A 16,658-nucleotide genomic window follows, 5' to 3' on the forward strand; every position below is an offset into this window, starting at 1 on the left:
CGAACCCGAACTCTTTGGTCCACCGGTGCAGGTTGGCCGACCCCCCCAGTGGCCCGGTGTTTCCGACTGGGAACCCGAAGGTGAACGCAAGTGGCAGCCCGGCCTGTCTCACGCCAAACTCTTGGGCGAACTCGGCCAGTGCACCGGCCACGCGGTCGAACAGATCGGCCACCCTGCCAGTTCCCAGGGCACTGAGCGTCAGTGGGTGTTGGCGCGACTTGATCGACACGTCTTTCGTGCCCAGCAGTGTCGTCAGTCGCGTGCTAAACCGATGGCCGTGGCTCAGTTCCACGCTCAGGAACTGGTGGGCGACCGCCTCGGTGGCCGTGGACGGTATTGGGAACGGCACTCGTGTGTTCCAGCACTTTATCGAGGCCGATGCGCCTGCGGGCCGTCCGGAACGCCGTAAACCCAAGTCCATGGTGTCTGACATGCGGCGCGCCACGTCTTTCAGCTCGTCGTCAGACACTTCGAACTTCCGGCCTACCTGTTCGGCGTTCAATCGGTTCCGGAACATCTGCGAATAATTGCTCGCGTGTCTCCGGAAACCGCAAATGTGACCGAGCACTCGTCCGGCTGCCGTGATGCAAACATTTCTAACGGCGGTGGCGGCGGTAACGTTCGGTGACATTCTGCACGGTTTAGAGCCGGAACGACCTTTTTATTTTGAATATCGATTAAAATTTTAGCGCATACCTATTATGTCTTTTGTGCGTCGTAAAAAGGGACAAACGTTTATTGTTATTATTATAATTATTATTATTGCCGTTTTATTTTTGTTTACTTCACACGTTTTCACCGATAACGTCGTTTCTAACGAATTACCAATTATATTATTATGTTTGTGTATAAGCGTTTTATAATATACGGTGTGTTCTAACGTGCGGGTCACGCATCCTATTCAATTATTATTCAATTATTTAAAACACAATTTTAAAAGATTAATTATTAATCTATAATCGAATTTTAATATACTCGGAATTGCCTAAGATCAAAATTGAAATGATAGTCATCTAGTTTTCAATTAAATTTAGTTTATAATTTATGCATTACATAAACAATAATTTTAGACTTCTAAACATAAGTTTAGAATACCTTATACACCGATGCATCGCGATGTATCTATTTGTCCGTCTGTTGATTACCAGTATATAATTATATACTCGTGGTTATAATTTATTGAAATCAAAATATTTATGTACCATTATCCGTAATTACTATACCTACATGGCTACATATTGATTTACGATTGCGATTGTAAATTGTTTATATTAAAATAATTGTTTTTAAATTGTATATTGTATTTTTATGGTTGTTTATTCCTCTTTATTGAAATACGTTAAAAAACCGAGAATTCAGCACACTCACAGAGTGAGATTTACTAATTTGATTTCATAATGATTGGATATAATCGGTTGCGTAAATTCATATAGCACATGATGTAAATTATATAAAGCTAATTATGAAAACGTTTTCGAAATAGTAATGTGGTTTAATAAAGTGTATTTCAATGTGTTTTAAAATACACTATTTGTGTTAACTTAGTAAATGTAAAATTATAATATTATAATATTTGAAAATATGACATACAATAAATTATTTAGTGTTTTCAAAGCGTATAATAGAGTCGGATAGATCGGTAAAGTTGTCGTCCCGATACATTAGTTAAAATATCACGATATGACGTCCCCCTGGAATTTTTTACATTATATTTTTATTCAACGTTTTCCTGATCGTGTGTTTATGATGTTAATATTTTATTAAATCTTCAAGCTGTATCGATTAATTTATATTTCTTACGGTTGAATCGTGAATTATTTATGAACAAGATACTGCGTGTCGTCTGCGTATATATCTCATATAATTTATGCGTACAAACAGTAGGGGACACGGCATCGTTGTTTATCGTAGATATAAATATATATATTGACTTTTCATCGACATTGATATTTTAATCATAAACTATAATAATATTAATAAACTTTCGTATAAACATTTTTCTTTCTATAGCGTAAAAATATAAGATAAATATTATTTAGTACCTATATAAATGTGTGTGTGTGTTTTTGCGTATTATATTATAACGAACGAAATGATCCTTGGAGGCATATAAAATGGATACGCGACGAAGATTTGTAACATGATTTCTTGTTCTTGAACCAAGGTAATTATTATACAGACGGAGGCGGCGACGACGAGCTACGCAGCTGTCGATTTTAAACCCAAATATACGTGCCAACTGCCAATTGTAATATCATTAAAACTTATAGTAGAGTGCCTCAAACGTTTGAATGCAATTTTTACGTTACCAATTGTTTGTATGTATATATATATATATAATCTAAATTCTCAGCTTATCTAGGCTTAAAAGCGGATCATAAGCTCTGTAAGAGGTTGTTATATTACAATTTATATATCACTTAAAAAATAAATAATAGATACACGCGATTGTATATTTTTGTTAAAATATTGTAATAACATAATATTAGGTATGTTATTATTATTTACTGGACACAAAATATCGATGTAGACACCTAAAAATAATTGCAATCAATTAAACTATTTGAGTTTGTTTATTTTGTGGATATGTTTTGGTTAAAATAGTAAGTTATTTTTGTCATAGACGATATAATATAAAAATAATGATATGTGATATAATATGGTTATTGATATGACTGAGATCGTAATAAGAATAGAAAATATGATTTTAAATATACTATAGCCGTGGATTCAATACTCACCAATAACTTAGTATTCAATAATTGAGACAATTTTAATGAGTACTTGCATATAAGGAAATTATTTTAAATTAATGATAATGTTATGTAAGTATTAAGTTTTTTGTTCAAATGATTAGATGGTTTATTAAAAGCTGAGGATCATTTGGGAAACACTATTTTTTGTCATATCTGCAGTCCTCGTTGTTTATATAAACTAATTAATCATTTTGTTAATACCTGACGTTTATATAAGTATAGTTTACAAGATATAAGCAATTTATGACTTTTTTTTTATACTATAAAATGTGAATATTAACTAGTTGAAAAGTTAAAGCTAAGTTAAAAAGTTAATTTCTTAAAATATTTTAATTCAACTATAGTTGGTTAATTTTCTAATTAGCTTATTAAATTACTTAATTATGGAATACCTTGTCAAAACTTAGCTTTTTCCAGTTAATTTCAAACATATTACGTTTAGTTAAAATTATAATTATACACATCTATATTATTTAACCGTAGTTAAAATTAACTAACTAAAATTTTATTTTCAAAATATCAAATTTTGATTATTAGCATTCTCAAAAATATACACTTTTAATAGGTATAATAGAAACTTAATTGTAAGTTTTTAATATTATAATTTTAAACTTTAAATGATGTATATCATTTCAAAATGATAGTTGGATATTTACGTAGAATAATATTAATTTTGTTATAGTTTGACATTATGACGTTAATGGTTAACAATACACATTAATAATACTATATTGATATTTATTTAAATGAAAACAGTATATTAATAGGAACAATACTTTTGTAATAAAAATAAGATATAGTTACCGGTGGTATCAATATATTGGTATTATATTGTTTTTTTAGCTAGTAGCTCAGTAGTTCAAACTTAAATATCAGTGAAATATCATATGAATAAATTGTTAATTGATAAATATATGTATTAAAATTCATTTTGATTTAATATTATTGCGATAATAACATTTTTCTATTGCCTAAAGTATACATTATATAAATATAAATAAATATTCACAATACATGATATGCAATCGTTTACTTAATAGTTATTCATATTTTATTTATTATTTAAATATTTTATTTATTTATACCTACTGTATAATAATACGTAAATAATACGTATATCGCAAATTTAATTAAAATACCTACGTTTAAACTCAATATTTTTATAAATGTTTAAAATTGTAATAATAAGGAAAACGCTTTCTACATTACTGTATACACGTACTCTCGTATCGTTATCAACTTGAAAATGTATATTGGAGCGTGATCGTTTAAGACATTTTGCTGGACATATATTTTTATAGAAGATTCTCTGTTATGCATTGCTACTGTAGGCAATTCAATTGATTTTATATAGTCAATATTCCGAGAAAAAATATTGTAATATAATGTCTATCGCAATATAAACCATTAGCGATGATTGTAGGATAGATACAGTACATAACATGGGTGCATCACGTCCGTATTGTCGGATAAGAACCGTGTGTAAAGTTATTAATCGCGATGGATACCATATCCGTGATGATAAATATGTGCGTGTTTGTCCTGAGTAAAGAGAAAAAATATTGAACGTAAAAATAAATAAATCAATAACTACTAGCCTCACACGCCGTCTGTTCTTTTATGAGAACCTATATTATGTAGGTACCAAACGTATATAACTGCGCTGCAGGTATTTCATAAACCTGGATTATAAATTTAAAATTAATGTGACAAATATTACATGACATAATTTGTTATCATATTCATCCAAGGCTTAAACATTATATAATTATGTTTATTAAGACAAAAAAAAAATTGATCTTGTCTTTTATTCAAATCCGCCTAATATTATAGGATTGTGTTAAACTGATGCTGTAACTTGTAATTCAATGTGAAACGTCGTTTAATATTCACACGTTTTAATTTAACACCAATAACGCAAATCAGTCCGTTATATGCATAGATAAATAACACGCAACTGTAGTGTTTTGAATAGTTTTTAATATATAGTTTCTATAATTTATATTTATATATATATATTATAAATAATGCAATTAAAATAATACAATTTTTCAGTTTGTGGTCATGTAATAGTTTTAAACTATTTGGCTGATTCATTGAAAAATTCAAGTGAATTTAAAGCATACCGATGTCATACATTAAGCGATTGTGAAAAAAAAATCATTGATGACAAAGAACCAACTATTAACATGAATATAGACATACCAAATTCGTGAGTAAAAATACATTTTTATTACAAAAATTGTTTTTTAATATTTAACTTTTGAATTTTAAATACGTTTGAGTATTATTATAATAGTAAGTATTATTTAAAAATTAGTAGCCAGTTATTAACTAATATAACATATTACTCATATTTATTGAATATAATAAATAATAATACAAAAATATAAAATATTGTATACAATTATTATGATATTATTTACAGTTATTTGATTATCAATGACTCTTTAATAAACTGATTTTGTTTACAATACCAACGCACTAGGTAAAATTGTACTAAAAATATCACAATAATGAGTGTAATCTTGCCTAATAAAAATAATGATCATGATGAGTTTAGTGTTATACTGCACACAGTGCTAGAAGGATATAAAAAATGCATAAGGTATAGGGTCGATAAAATATTATTCATCTTATGGTTCTATATCGACACGAAGAACAAACATTTTTTTTTCAATATAATTTTAGTTTAGCGATTAAAATCTAAATATTGATGATAAATCTCCAATATTAACACAGGTATACGTACATTTATTTTTATAGGTACTTAGGTGTTATTATTTGAAAAATACTTTTACTCGTAATATTACTGTATAATATTACTTTATAGTATTTTTAAAAATTGTATTTTGTTCTATTTGGTATATAATTGGAAACTGTAATAAATATATGGATCTAAACATAATGAAACATCACAATAAAAGAAAATTTATTTTTTTTATGCAAGGATTGACACATTTGAAATTTATATTTTCTTAAACTTAAATATTATAGTTTTAAAAATAAATGAAAGAATTATTAAAGAAAGAAAAAAAAATAATAAAATGACTTGCTTTTAAAATATAAACCTCTCGGATTTAGTAATTGAAAAGTCAGCAAATTGGTGACAATGTTTTTATTCGTTATAAATATGAAAAAGTTACACTTCATAAAATTGTATAACGCAAGATAAAAATAATATATATTATATAGGACTTAAATAATAAGTTATTCTATTTTTATAATATCTAGTTATTTTAAGAATTTTTTACGTCTGCACCTATAATACTACACAATAATAATATAATATTAATATTCTATAATACAATTAATAGATTATGCTACAACTACACACTAGATATTAAATCTAAACATTTACGAAATTATTTATGATTCACTAATCAGATAACATAAATAAAAATAACTTAATTGAATAAAATGGTGAATTTCCAGATCGTTGTTAACAGTTATTTATAATATAATTAAATTTACATCCCTTATTTATTATTATTAATTTACCATCATAAATACTTTAATAATAATAATATGTTAAAAAAGATGTAGTTTCAAAAAAAAAAAAAACTAGTCAAATCATTGAAGTGGTTTTATATTATACATACTATAAAATTTAAAATATTGTTAGATTATTAACACATATATTTTTAGTGGAACTTTGTTTTCAAATAAATATGGTCTAGGTTCATCTTAAATCACCATATATTAGCTATTATTAAGGTTAAAAATTCTTATATATTATGATAAAGAGTATTAATTAATTATTTAACACATTTTACCAACCTATAACATATGTATGTTTTCTATAATTTGTATATCTTATTATATTTTGAATTTTGTAGGCTTTATGGAATAAAGTTGAGCGTTCGAGGTATATTGGTTTATTCATTGGGTTGAATATGTTCATTTATTTTTAGGTTTTTATATTTAAGTTATAGTCGATTTTACAACAATTTTTGTCAGTATACATATATTCTAACGTGCAGTTTAAAGTTCTACATCAGTTATACATTTTATCGTTAGTTTTTGTAATATTATGAAGAAAAGGGTATATAACCGCAGTGCGTTGCCTGTTTTTAAGTGATTTATTGTTCCTTCATTTTTTCTTGTTAACTATACACTTCCATCTATAATGGTGTCTGATTTTGATTCTTTTAACTCATTTCCTTTTATTTATACTCTTACAGTCTTTTATTATACCGTTTGTTTCTTATCTCATAAATTGAACTATACATATTTATATTTTGTCTTGTCAGAATATGTTCTGATATCGTAATCGAAATTTTATAACATACTCATATTATTACCTAGAATTTTTTTCTCAAGAAATGATAACGGTTATAAATATGAACTATTTAAACATTTTTAGTTAAATAATAATTATACAAATATCTATAAAATATATTGTTCTGCTGTATTGTTGGAAACCTAAGCATTACCTTATGCATTATAAGGAAATGTTGGTCATGTTGATAAACATTATTCGTGTAACCTAATTCAGTGTATAGTATTATTGTATAAGAGCTTTCAAGTTTCCAACGGTGTTAAATTCAATATAATAAATATTGAAAAAAAATGTATCTCTCTACATAAATATTTTTCTAACACCTTATGATACAAAATATGATGAAAATATAAATATAAAATTGAAATTAATAAAACTTTTTATAACTTAGCGACAGAGCTTGAACATAATTGCCTCATATCCTATTCAAATGTTTTTTGTTTTACGTATAATAATATTATAATTAAAATCAAATTTTTTGTTGTTGATAAGTACATATGATCAGATACCATATAATATGTAATACCTGTATAGTGTGTACAACATATTTTATAAATAAATAAGAATAATGAAATATTATACATGAGTGTTCATAATTCTAATAAAAATATATTATTGAATTTTTAGAACCAGAGGATTGTATTCTATAATGCCAAGCAAAAAGAATTTAAAAATATACTCACGTTTGTAAGTAAATCTACACATTTATCTTATTACTATATTTAATATTGTATTACATTATTCCAGGTACCTATTGATCGTGTAAAAAAATAATTTTAAAGAAAGTAATGACTAATAGTTTATTTTTATTGCGTGTAGAAATTTTATTTATTACAATTATTATTATTGATAAGTTTAATAGTACAATTTAAAAACTTTAGTTTGACATTTATCACGGTGGCTGCATATAAATAATATAAAAGTCTACCTCTCTCAGAGAACATAAATAGCATATGATTTGAAGAAACAAGTGAAGATAGCTTGAAGGCAGGAAAGTGAATCAGCGGTGATAAGAATTTTTTTGGTGAAAACGACGATGTTTTATTAGGTATTAGGTATTCAATTATTGTGAAGCATTAAAATAAAGATGCAGTGGAGGTTGGTTATTAGAAAAATGAATGTTAAACTTCGGAATGTAAAAAATAGCCAGCTGCTAAAAGATAAACAAAATCATCAGTTAAAATTAAAATTAAAAATGTGAATTAGTTATGGATAAATCGGAAAAAATATTATTAAAAATGTGTGGGTTTTAGCAATAAATTCGTGTGTATAGTTAAAAATATCTTTATTTAAGTAATTGTGTACTTTGTGTAGTATAGAAATATTATAAGTTAGAAGATAGCTACATAAAGTTGTAGATTATTATTTCTAATAATGTACTAACAGCTTTTGGATGGCAGTGAATGTACAGTAGTTAGCTCAAAAAAAGGAAGAGTTTAAACAAAACGTTTAATATTGATAACTAACAATACTGCACGCACAAGTGCTCTCTCTATCTCATACATACAAGTCACATAAACAATACGAAGTTGGTATCGGAATAACCTTCCACATCTAACTCACGCTATCGGGGACCATAGTTAATTGAATGAGCTGACATGTATCACGGCTGCTGCATATAAATAATATAATATTTATTATCGTAGAAGAATAGTTTATATTTAAACCCGGCGACCGGCTAGATAATAGACCATTCGCGCGTCACGTTGTTTAAAAATAAAGGTCGAAATACATCGGATGAAAATAAAAACTAAAATCCAACAAACGCCAAACGTATAAATAAATAAATAAAGCCCTCGGCTGCTGTCTGTGAACCGGCGGTCGGATTGGCCTTTTATCAACGTACTACAGCGCCGACGGTGCGCGGTTCAATGCGTTTCCGATACATTACGTCCAGGAAAAAAAATATTTCAACTAGTAATGTTGTGTAAACGAACAAAAGTGTGGTATAACAACACGATAGTTGTATGAATTCGTTTTCATGTTGTGCCGTTGCACGTTATAAAGTCGATAAATTTGCAATGATGAGGTACGCGATGGCCAATCGAATATTTAATTAATATATTACGGACGGGTTTATGCGTAAATGTCGATCAAAAGTACTGACCATTTTCATATTCTCGGAATATTTAATATTATCAAAACAAGAGTTCGTTTAGCACGGAAAAAAAGAATCAGGGCATTTTTCACGAATAATTTATTTACTTTTCAAAGGCAATTTTCAATTTTTGAAAGATATAAAATAAGGTACAGTTAATAAATTACATCGATCTATATAATTTTATTTTATTTATAAATATTAAATACGCATCAACAGCCGGGTTATTAGCGTATTCTAAATCCAAGATATTGCAAATTAAGTTTGTAGACTAGTAAAAAAAAATGTGAGTAGAATGATAGTTTCCTAAAATGTAGACGCTATATATCCTTGGATTTTAGTATTTTACACGAAAACACGTAATTGTATCGTCAAGTATAAATATTCTATAATTTGTATTATCGCAATTAATTAAAAATGAGTTTGGAAGCTTGATTAGGTTTTCGTGATTTATGAAAGTTTTGTGACAAAAACTTAAAAAATACGAGAGAATCCTTATATACCTGCTCGTACAAATGTGTTATTGCTGCATATTAAGCTTATGTTAAGTTTATTGAATCCATCATAAACATTCTTTATAGTGGTGTGTGATGTGTTGGGATACACGTGAGATAAGATTATTATTTTATTTGGATTGTACTGTTAACGGGGGTTTAATTGCTGGATATTGACCGGTTTAACGATTTTACAGTAAACGATAATTTAATCTTTTTACGAAAAAGTTCCATATATTTCAATTAACATTGCTCGTTCTTTTTTTTAGACCGAGCTGTTTGCTACAGTTGATGTGAATGATTGTTTGTTAACATCTGCGGATAACGATAATTTATGTTATCGTGCTGAAGAAGTGGTATTCTGTGGTATAGCGGCTAGTTGAGTAGATAAGTATATAATAATGTTGGTTGTTTGGTTTTTAGAGTTGGTTGTGTTTTCATTTGGTTAATTGTATTTGATGTTTTTTTTTTGCATTTGTGGTATTTTGTGACTTTTAGCGAATGGATAGATTTCTTAATAGAGGTTTTTTTTTTAAAGCACGATTTAATGTGGAGGGCTTGTGCCTAACTGTTTTTGTTTAGTACGTATAGTTATGGCATTGTATAATAGCCATAATTACCTGTACGTTTACTGCGTCGATTATCATTTGCTATTGAAACTTGCGATAAAAAAAAGTGTTGTTTGTACGTTGTACGAACACGATATTTTGATCCAAATAATTATTTATTGTATGATTTGACATTAAAAAAAATTAATAAAAATTTAGACAACCAAGCTTTACGCGTCTTTTAATAATACATAATACTAATAAACACAAAAAATGGAAATAGAGTCAATGGTATCTCGGTCGTTTTCATTCGAGAATTGGGCGCAAGTTCGAAGAATTACTTATAAACTTTTTAAACACGCCTTTGAATTGATGGTATTGTCTCAAATCTTGTTCTGGTTTACCGTTTACCTACGATCAAACTAAGATTTATCGAACATAGTTATAATAAATTCGGTCGAATATATTATCTAAGTTTTCTATTATTTTTCAGTAAATATAATATTATCACATACATTATATTTATTGTAAAGATTATCTCCAGTTAGGTACGTAAACTATTGGAATAATTTATTATTTTCTTGAGAAATTAAGTATCTGAAATGATAATAAATTAAAATTAAAAATGATTATATTCATAAATTATTGAAATGTGTATCGTATTTAATAATGCAATAAAATATGTGTAATAACTGATACAATTTAAATTGTCCAACATGATTATAAAGCGTATTATTATTTATTGTTTTACAAATTTAAAGGGAGTTCCAATAATAATAAGTATTTAAAAAGTTCTAAAAATTCTCGGAAGATAATCAATATTATAAATTGACAACATGTATAATATTAAATTATTAATATATTATTTCATTATTTTTCTTATTACATTACATAAAAATATTATTATAAAATTATGTTTGTTTATTCGTTGAATTATTATTTTTCAGCTTCTTGAAATGAAGTTTGAACATTTTAAGACATTTATAATTTTATTTGAAGGAAACACTCACATCATATACACGCGTAAAGTACAATATTCAATATGTTTTTACATTAGGTAACGTATATACTATTTCAATGTACAATGTAGGCAATATTTTATTTATTAAGCACTTATATTTGTATTGTACTTTGGGTACTATATAACTATATTAGGCAATACAAACGAATAGCAAATTGTATTAGAATATTGTATAATGTCTCTAATAATATATTATATTTTTTTATGATCGCAATACTACGAAAGTCATATTTTGTATTCACCTACGTTATACAGCACCTTGATATATTTATCTCGTGTAAGAAAGCTATTTTTTCTAATAAATTATACTTACAATTTCCACACTAATTATTATTCTGTTGCATATTTTATAGTGAATACTGAATATTATGATAGCATTTACAAATATTTTAAAATCTTATGTATGCCATTATTTGCGTTGCTCTTAAACGGACTATGAAGTGCTTTCACTTGATATATTCACTTGCCTTCGATAATAAATGAACTATTTTGAGATAATGCCATGGTTATTAACACACATTAAAGTTAACAGTGAAATTTTATTAAAATAATATAATATTTTATGATTTAAATATAGAATACATTGTAATGGAAACTATTACTCGTGGAATTTAAATCCTCAATAATTATTTATACGAGCATAACCTTATTATTTTTAATGATGAAATAATTGTGGTTATTAACTACATAGATAATGTAATACCAAAATATTTTACAATAAACCTTAAAATAGAAAATCAAATAATTAAATAGAACATAATTTTATTGTATTAAACAGGTTTACAAATAACAATATTCTTTGTTATGATGGTCAAATAATGGCAACATGAATAATAGATGATCCATACTAGATAAATATAGGTTTATGTATATTACTGAAGAAAATGAAAATAAATAAATAATAACTATTTGATTTCAATTGTCAGTTATTTTGAATATTTAAAATATTTATGTTAACTAATTAACATATTTATGGTAACTAATTTCGAATCGATCAAATTACTTTAATTTATATAAAATTATCAACTTACGATATTTAACATATATTATAAAAATAATGCCATAAATTAATGATATAAGTCTGAAAAATAAATAAAATATTATTTTTAACTTTATAACTTCATTTTATAATACAATAACTTTATTTTAAATCCAAACGTAAATTGATAAATAATTTTAATTATAAAAAAAAAAAAAAAATCTAAAAACAAAATCATAGATCAGAGAATTAGCATATTATTAAAAAAAAAAAAAAGTTAAGATGAAAACTTACAATATTGTAATTATATTTTAATGAACTTAAATAATCAATTTTAAATCACTGCCCGTGAAAAGTGTGTTAGTTTATATTTAATCTAGTATGTTACAATAAAAATTATCTATTAATCGTTTAGTTGACATCATCATTAACTTGATGTAATATACAAGTCGTTAAATTAATTATTATAAGCATGAATCTCGGTGTTATTAACCAGAGTTTAATACTAAACGACGTCTTATTATGAAATATTTATTTACGGTTTACATGTATTAAAAACATATACTATCTAAAACCATTGAAGCTTATATTATTACATTTTTGGATTGTATTTTACGATGATCACCAAACCCATTTAAATATTTTTAATACATAATTTATAAAGCTGTATTTTATACATAAAATTAGAAATCGTCATGTTTACAAAAAATAAATTATATTTTAATTTATTAAATATCAAGCAAAACTGTAAGTATAAAATACATTACACGTTTTTGGTTCATATTTAGTGCGTCTGAATTTTAACCATAATGTGGAATGGTATCTCATATTTTACATTTTGTGAAATATTTATAAATTAAATGGTAATGGATATACTTGTTTTTGTTATTATTTTCATGATAATATACTATTAGTGTTCTTATTATAAGCAGTTAAATAAATAATAATGGAATTTGTAACGATTTTACAACTTTTTCATTCACTCTCTTTTTATATTATTTAAATATAAATAGTGTACTTACATTATAAAATAATATCCATTATTCTAATATAATAATAATTAAGAATACATTTATGTTTCATTAAATATTTTTCCAGAAAATGAATCTTATGATTGAATTAAAAAGTTTTTTTCTCACTTTCATTGTTCTAAAAAATAAACAATGAAAAAATATAATACAAAATGTTTACATATTTAAAAAAATATGTAAAAATATGTATTTATATTATATGGATAATATTCATTATGTTATTCGCGTAAATCTAAGACTAACTATTTGGCGTGAATCCAAAAATTATCGGATTCATAATTTTCAATTACAAATGTTGGCAAAATGAATAACACAATTTCATGATGAAGATGCAGCATAATAATATAATATAGAATATGACCAATTATAATCACTTAATAATACGTATTTAGAGCCATCTTGTTTTATTTAATAATTATTTTTTTAAATTATATATCTGTATCTTTTAGTAAAACTAATTACGAAAACACTATATTAATTTAATTTTTTTTTTTTAAATACATTGAAAATTTGTTTTGCATAAATAAACAATAATACGGATGGCAGAATATTTCGAACATGAACATGAATCAAATGAACCATACAACAACAGAATATTAAAATTTTAAATTTACATTCATTTTTTTCATATTTTATTTTTATCTTTTGTCCAGTTTCTTGCTAATCGATGGTGAATATTTTGTAGAAATATCAAAAAGACATGTTTTTATTACAAGGTTTAGTATGGTTGTTTAATTTAGAATGAAATATTTTGTAATAGCTTTTAACAAGTTTGTTTACTGTTTTTAATTTAAAGTCATTATAGAGAGCTGTATTTGTAATATATCATGCACCTGTGATAACTCTTACAGTGATTGAATGTAAGGCTTAAATAGGGTTTAGCAAGATCCCAAATTGGAATACCATATGTGTATATACCATATGACCATACTGGTATAATGATTGTTTTATGTATGGGTAATTTGTTATTAAGACTCATGTTATATTTTAGTATTATCTAAAGTAGATGGATACGTGATTTAAGTTGTTTTTGTTTAGTATACTTTGGCTATGTTAATCTTTTATACCAAGGTATTTATTTTTTACTGTTTCAGTGGAATTTTTTTGTTATTAAATTTAATTAGAAGGCATTCCTTTCTCTTTAGGAAAAGTTCACCTGAGTAGATTTTTCATCGTTAATTTTAATTTTATAGTTTTTTTACCCATAACTCAATTTTATTTAGGTGTAATTATAAATTATGTGACTTGGTATCAGAGTTATTATTTAAAGTAATTATTGCTATGTCGTCAGTTTGTTACAAAATATGATGAAGAGAGTTTGATTTTATGTAGAAATATCTACGATGTGAAAATTATAGAGTGTTGGTTAATGGTTACTACTCACTATCTAGGTTAAATTCTAGCATCTTAAAATTGTGAATTGTTAAACACCTACAAAATAACTAGGAATGTTTGTAAAATTGAATCATCCTTCCTCAAAAAATAAAAAAATATTTCTGACTGTTTTATTGTGTACTTTTTTTTTTGATTGTTTTATTGTATAATAATAAATACTATTAAATTGTATGAAATCAACCTGATAAATAATTTTAACTAGGTATGTAGACACAATTAAAGTTCTATTAATTGATTATTAATGTTATCATGAATTCATAACGTGTCTACAAAGTTTCATAAACTATGCCATTTAAAAGCCTTTTCTCGTAATTTACACCTTAAACACAAGTTTTCACTTAAACTCTATGTTTTGTTTTAGTTATAATATTCTAAATTAAAAAAATTTGATACAATATTTGTTAAATGTATCAACATATTTTACACGTGATTTCTCTACAGAGGTTTTAATTGGTAGGTACCTACTGTACGTGTTAATTAACGTTTTGAGCATTACTTTGACTGCAGGTTACCTAATTGTTAAGAAAAGTTTTATCAGAATAATAAAATCGATCAACAATTATGTTTTTTTTTTGTTGTAATAATAGCCAATAGAAATCTGACACAGAAAGTTAACTATAAGTTGAACAAACATAAATATTTTTTACATATTATATTTTGTTATCTGTTTTTTGTGGTCGCCCATAAATTTTATTGGTATTTTAAGAGTTTCTTAGATAATTAAAATAACTGAAAACTAAAACTATATTATACAAAAAAATATAAAAATGTGCATTTATATATACACTAAAAGTATAATCAGTAAAAAATTGTTTATAAAATAAAATTGAATAAATAAGGTGTCCGTGAATTGTATTATTTTCCATACCTACTTATCTAAACAAAAGTATCAAAGACAATTATTTTGAAAATTTATTGATAATGATTTTAAAAATATTTTTGAATTTATTTCTCAGGCACTAATGATGGTTATAGACAAATATATACAAAAATTCTAAAAAACTAAATTATGATCAATATATTTTGGATTTTATTTTTAAAATATGTTTAAATATGCTTCATAATGAAATATGCTTTTAGTATGTGTGAAAATATTCTAATTTCTTATCTTAAATTTCTATCACAAAATTATTTAGTTTGGATTTAAATTTGTAGCACACCTGTTGCAATTATTGAAAAAATATAATTGATTAAATAATGCAAAATCATAGTGTTTTATTACTTTAATAAATTACACTATTCTGATAAATCAGAAATTACTGTTTTGAATTTCAATTTAGATACATAAAAAAAAAAAAAAAAAATTCACCTGCCTAATAATTTATAGTAAGCAAAGCCTGTTTTTATTTAAAAAAATATTCATCACAATATCAGGGTACTCCTATTAATATGGAGGTAAACAATTCTGAAGAATTTGATATTATATGATCTTAAAGTATATTTCAAAATTCCAAAAATCAGATTTTGAATAACTACATCATTATTTATTAAAGAAAAAAGGGGGTTTGCAGACTTGATGAATAATTCTGTGGATAATAATGTATAATAAAACTAAATAATAAATTATTACATAAAATTCATAAATTCATAAACTATTTTTGAAGTAAATAATGAAATTTTTTATTGTAAATTTTATAAAAGTGTAATTTATAAACAGATAGACAAATAGATCAAAACTTAGTGGATTATTTATGTCTATTACAAGGTAATATATCCTAGGGGGCACCAACCACAAGCGTCAAGTTGTTTTTCAATCAACGTGCTTGTTTTATATTTCATATATTATGGCTTCAATGCTGTAAAATTCTCCCGGGCAGCTGAAGATAAGGTGTGTTCTATTTTTATTTTACATGATCATTATCTTTATGAACACTAGAATATAGCTTACGCTGCTCTCGATGGGCTCAAAAACGGCTATACATAATACTATTGTAAGATACAGAAACAAAGTCCCACATGTATAGTTTAAACTACTACTCTGTCCTTCTTCGTTGTGTCTTTAAAATAATTGGTAAAACGAAAACCTTAGTTTCAACATTTCTAGCAGTTCGTTT

The 16,658-nt window shown here is 25.6% G+C and overlaps 2 protein-coding genes across 2 annotated transcripts in view; one reads left to right on the plus strand and one right to left on the minus strand.

The window, feature by feature from the left end:
• LOC113557182 (lipase member H-like) overlaps positions 1-11,484 on the plus strand; it is a 39,136-nt gene extending 27,652 nt beyond the window's left edge. The window contains exons 6-8 of the mRNA XM_026962546.1: positions 4,812-4,968; positions 7,666-7,725; positions 11,126-11,484. Of these exons, the coding sequence (XP_026818347.1) occupies positions 4,812-4,968; positions 7,666-7,725; positions 11,126-11,138 (230 nt within the window). The 3' untranslated portion in view covers positions 11,139-11,484. The remainder of the gene's footprint in view (positions 1-4,811; positions 4,969-7,665; positions 7,726-11,125) is intronic.
• LOC113557188 (ras-related protein Rap-1b) overlaps positions 1-16,658 on the minus strand; it is a 156,233-nt gene that overhangs the window by 58,491 nt on the left and 81,084 nt on the right. The gene's annotated exons all lie outside the window — the stretch shown is intronic.

Source organism: Rhopalosiphum maidis, chromosome 4 (genome assembly GCF_003676215.2).
Source record: "Rhopalosiphum maidis isolate BTI-1 chromosome 4, ASM367621v3, whole genome shotgun sequence".
In the NCBI taxonomy this organism is placed as follows: domain Eukaryota; kingdom Metazoa; phylum Arthropoda; class Insecta; order Hemiptera; family Aphididae; genus Rhopalosiphum; species Rhopalosiphum maidis.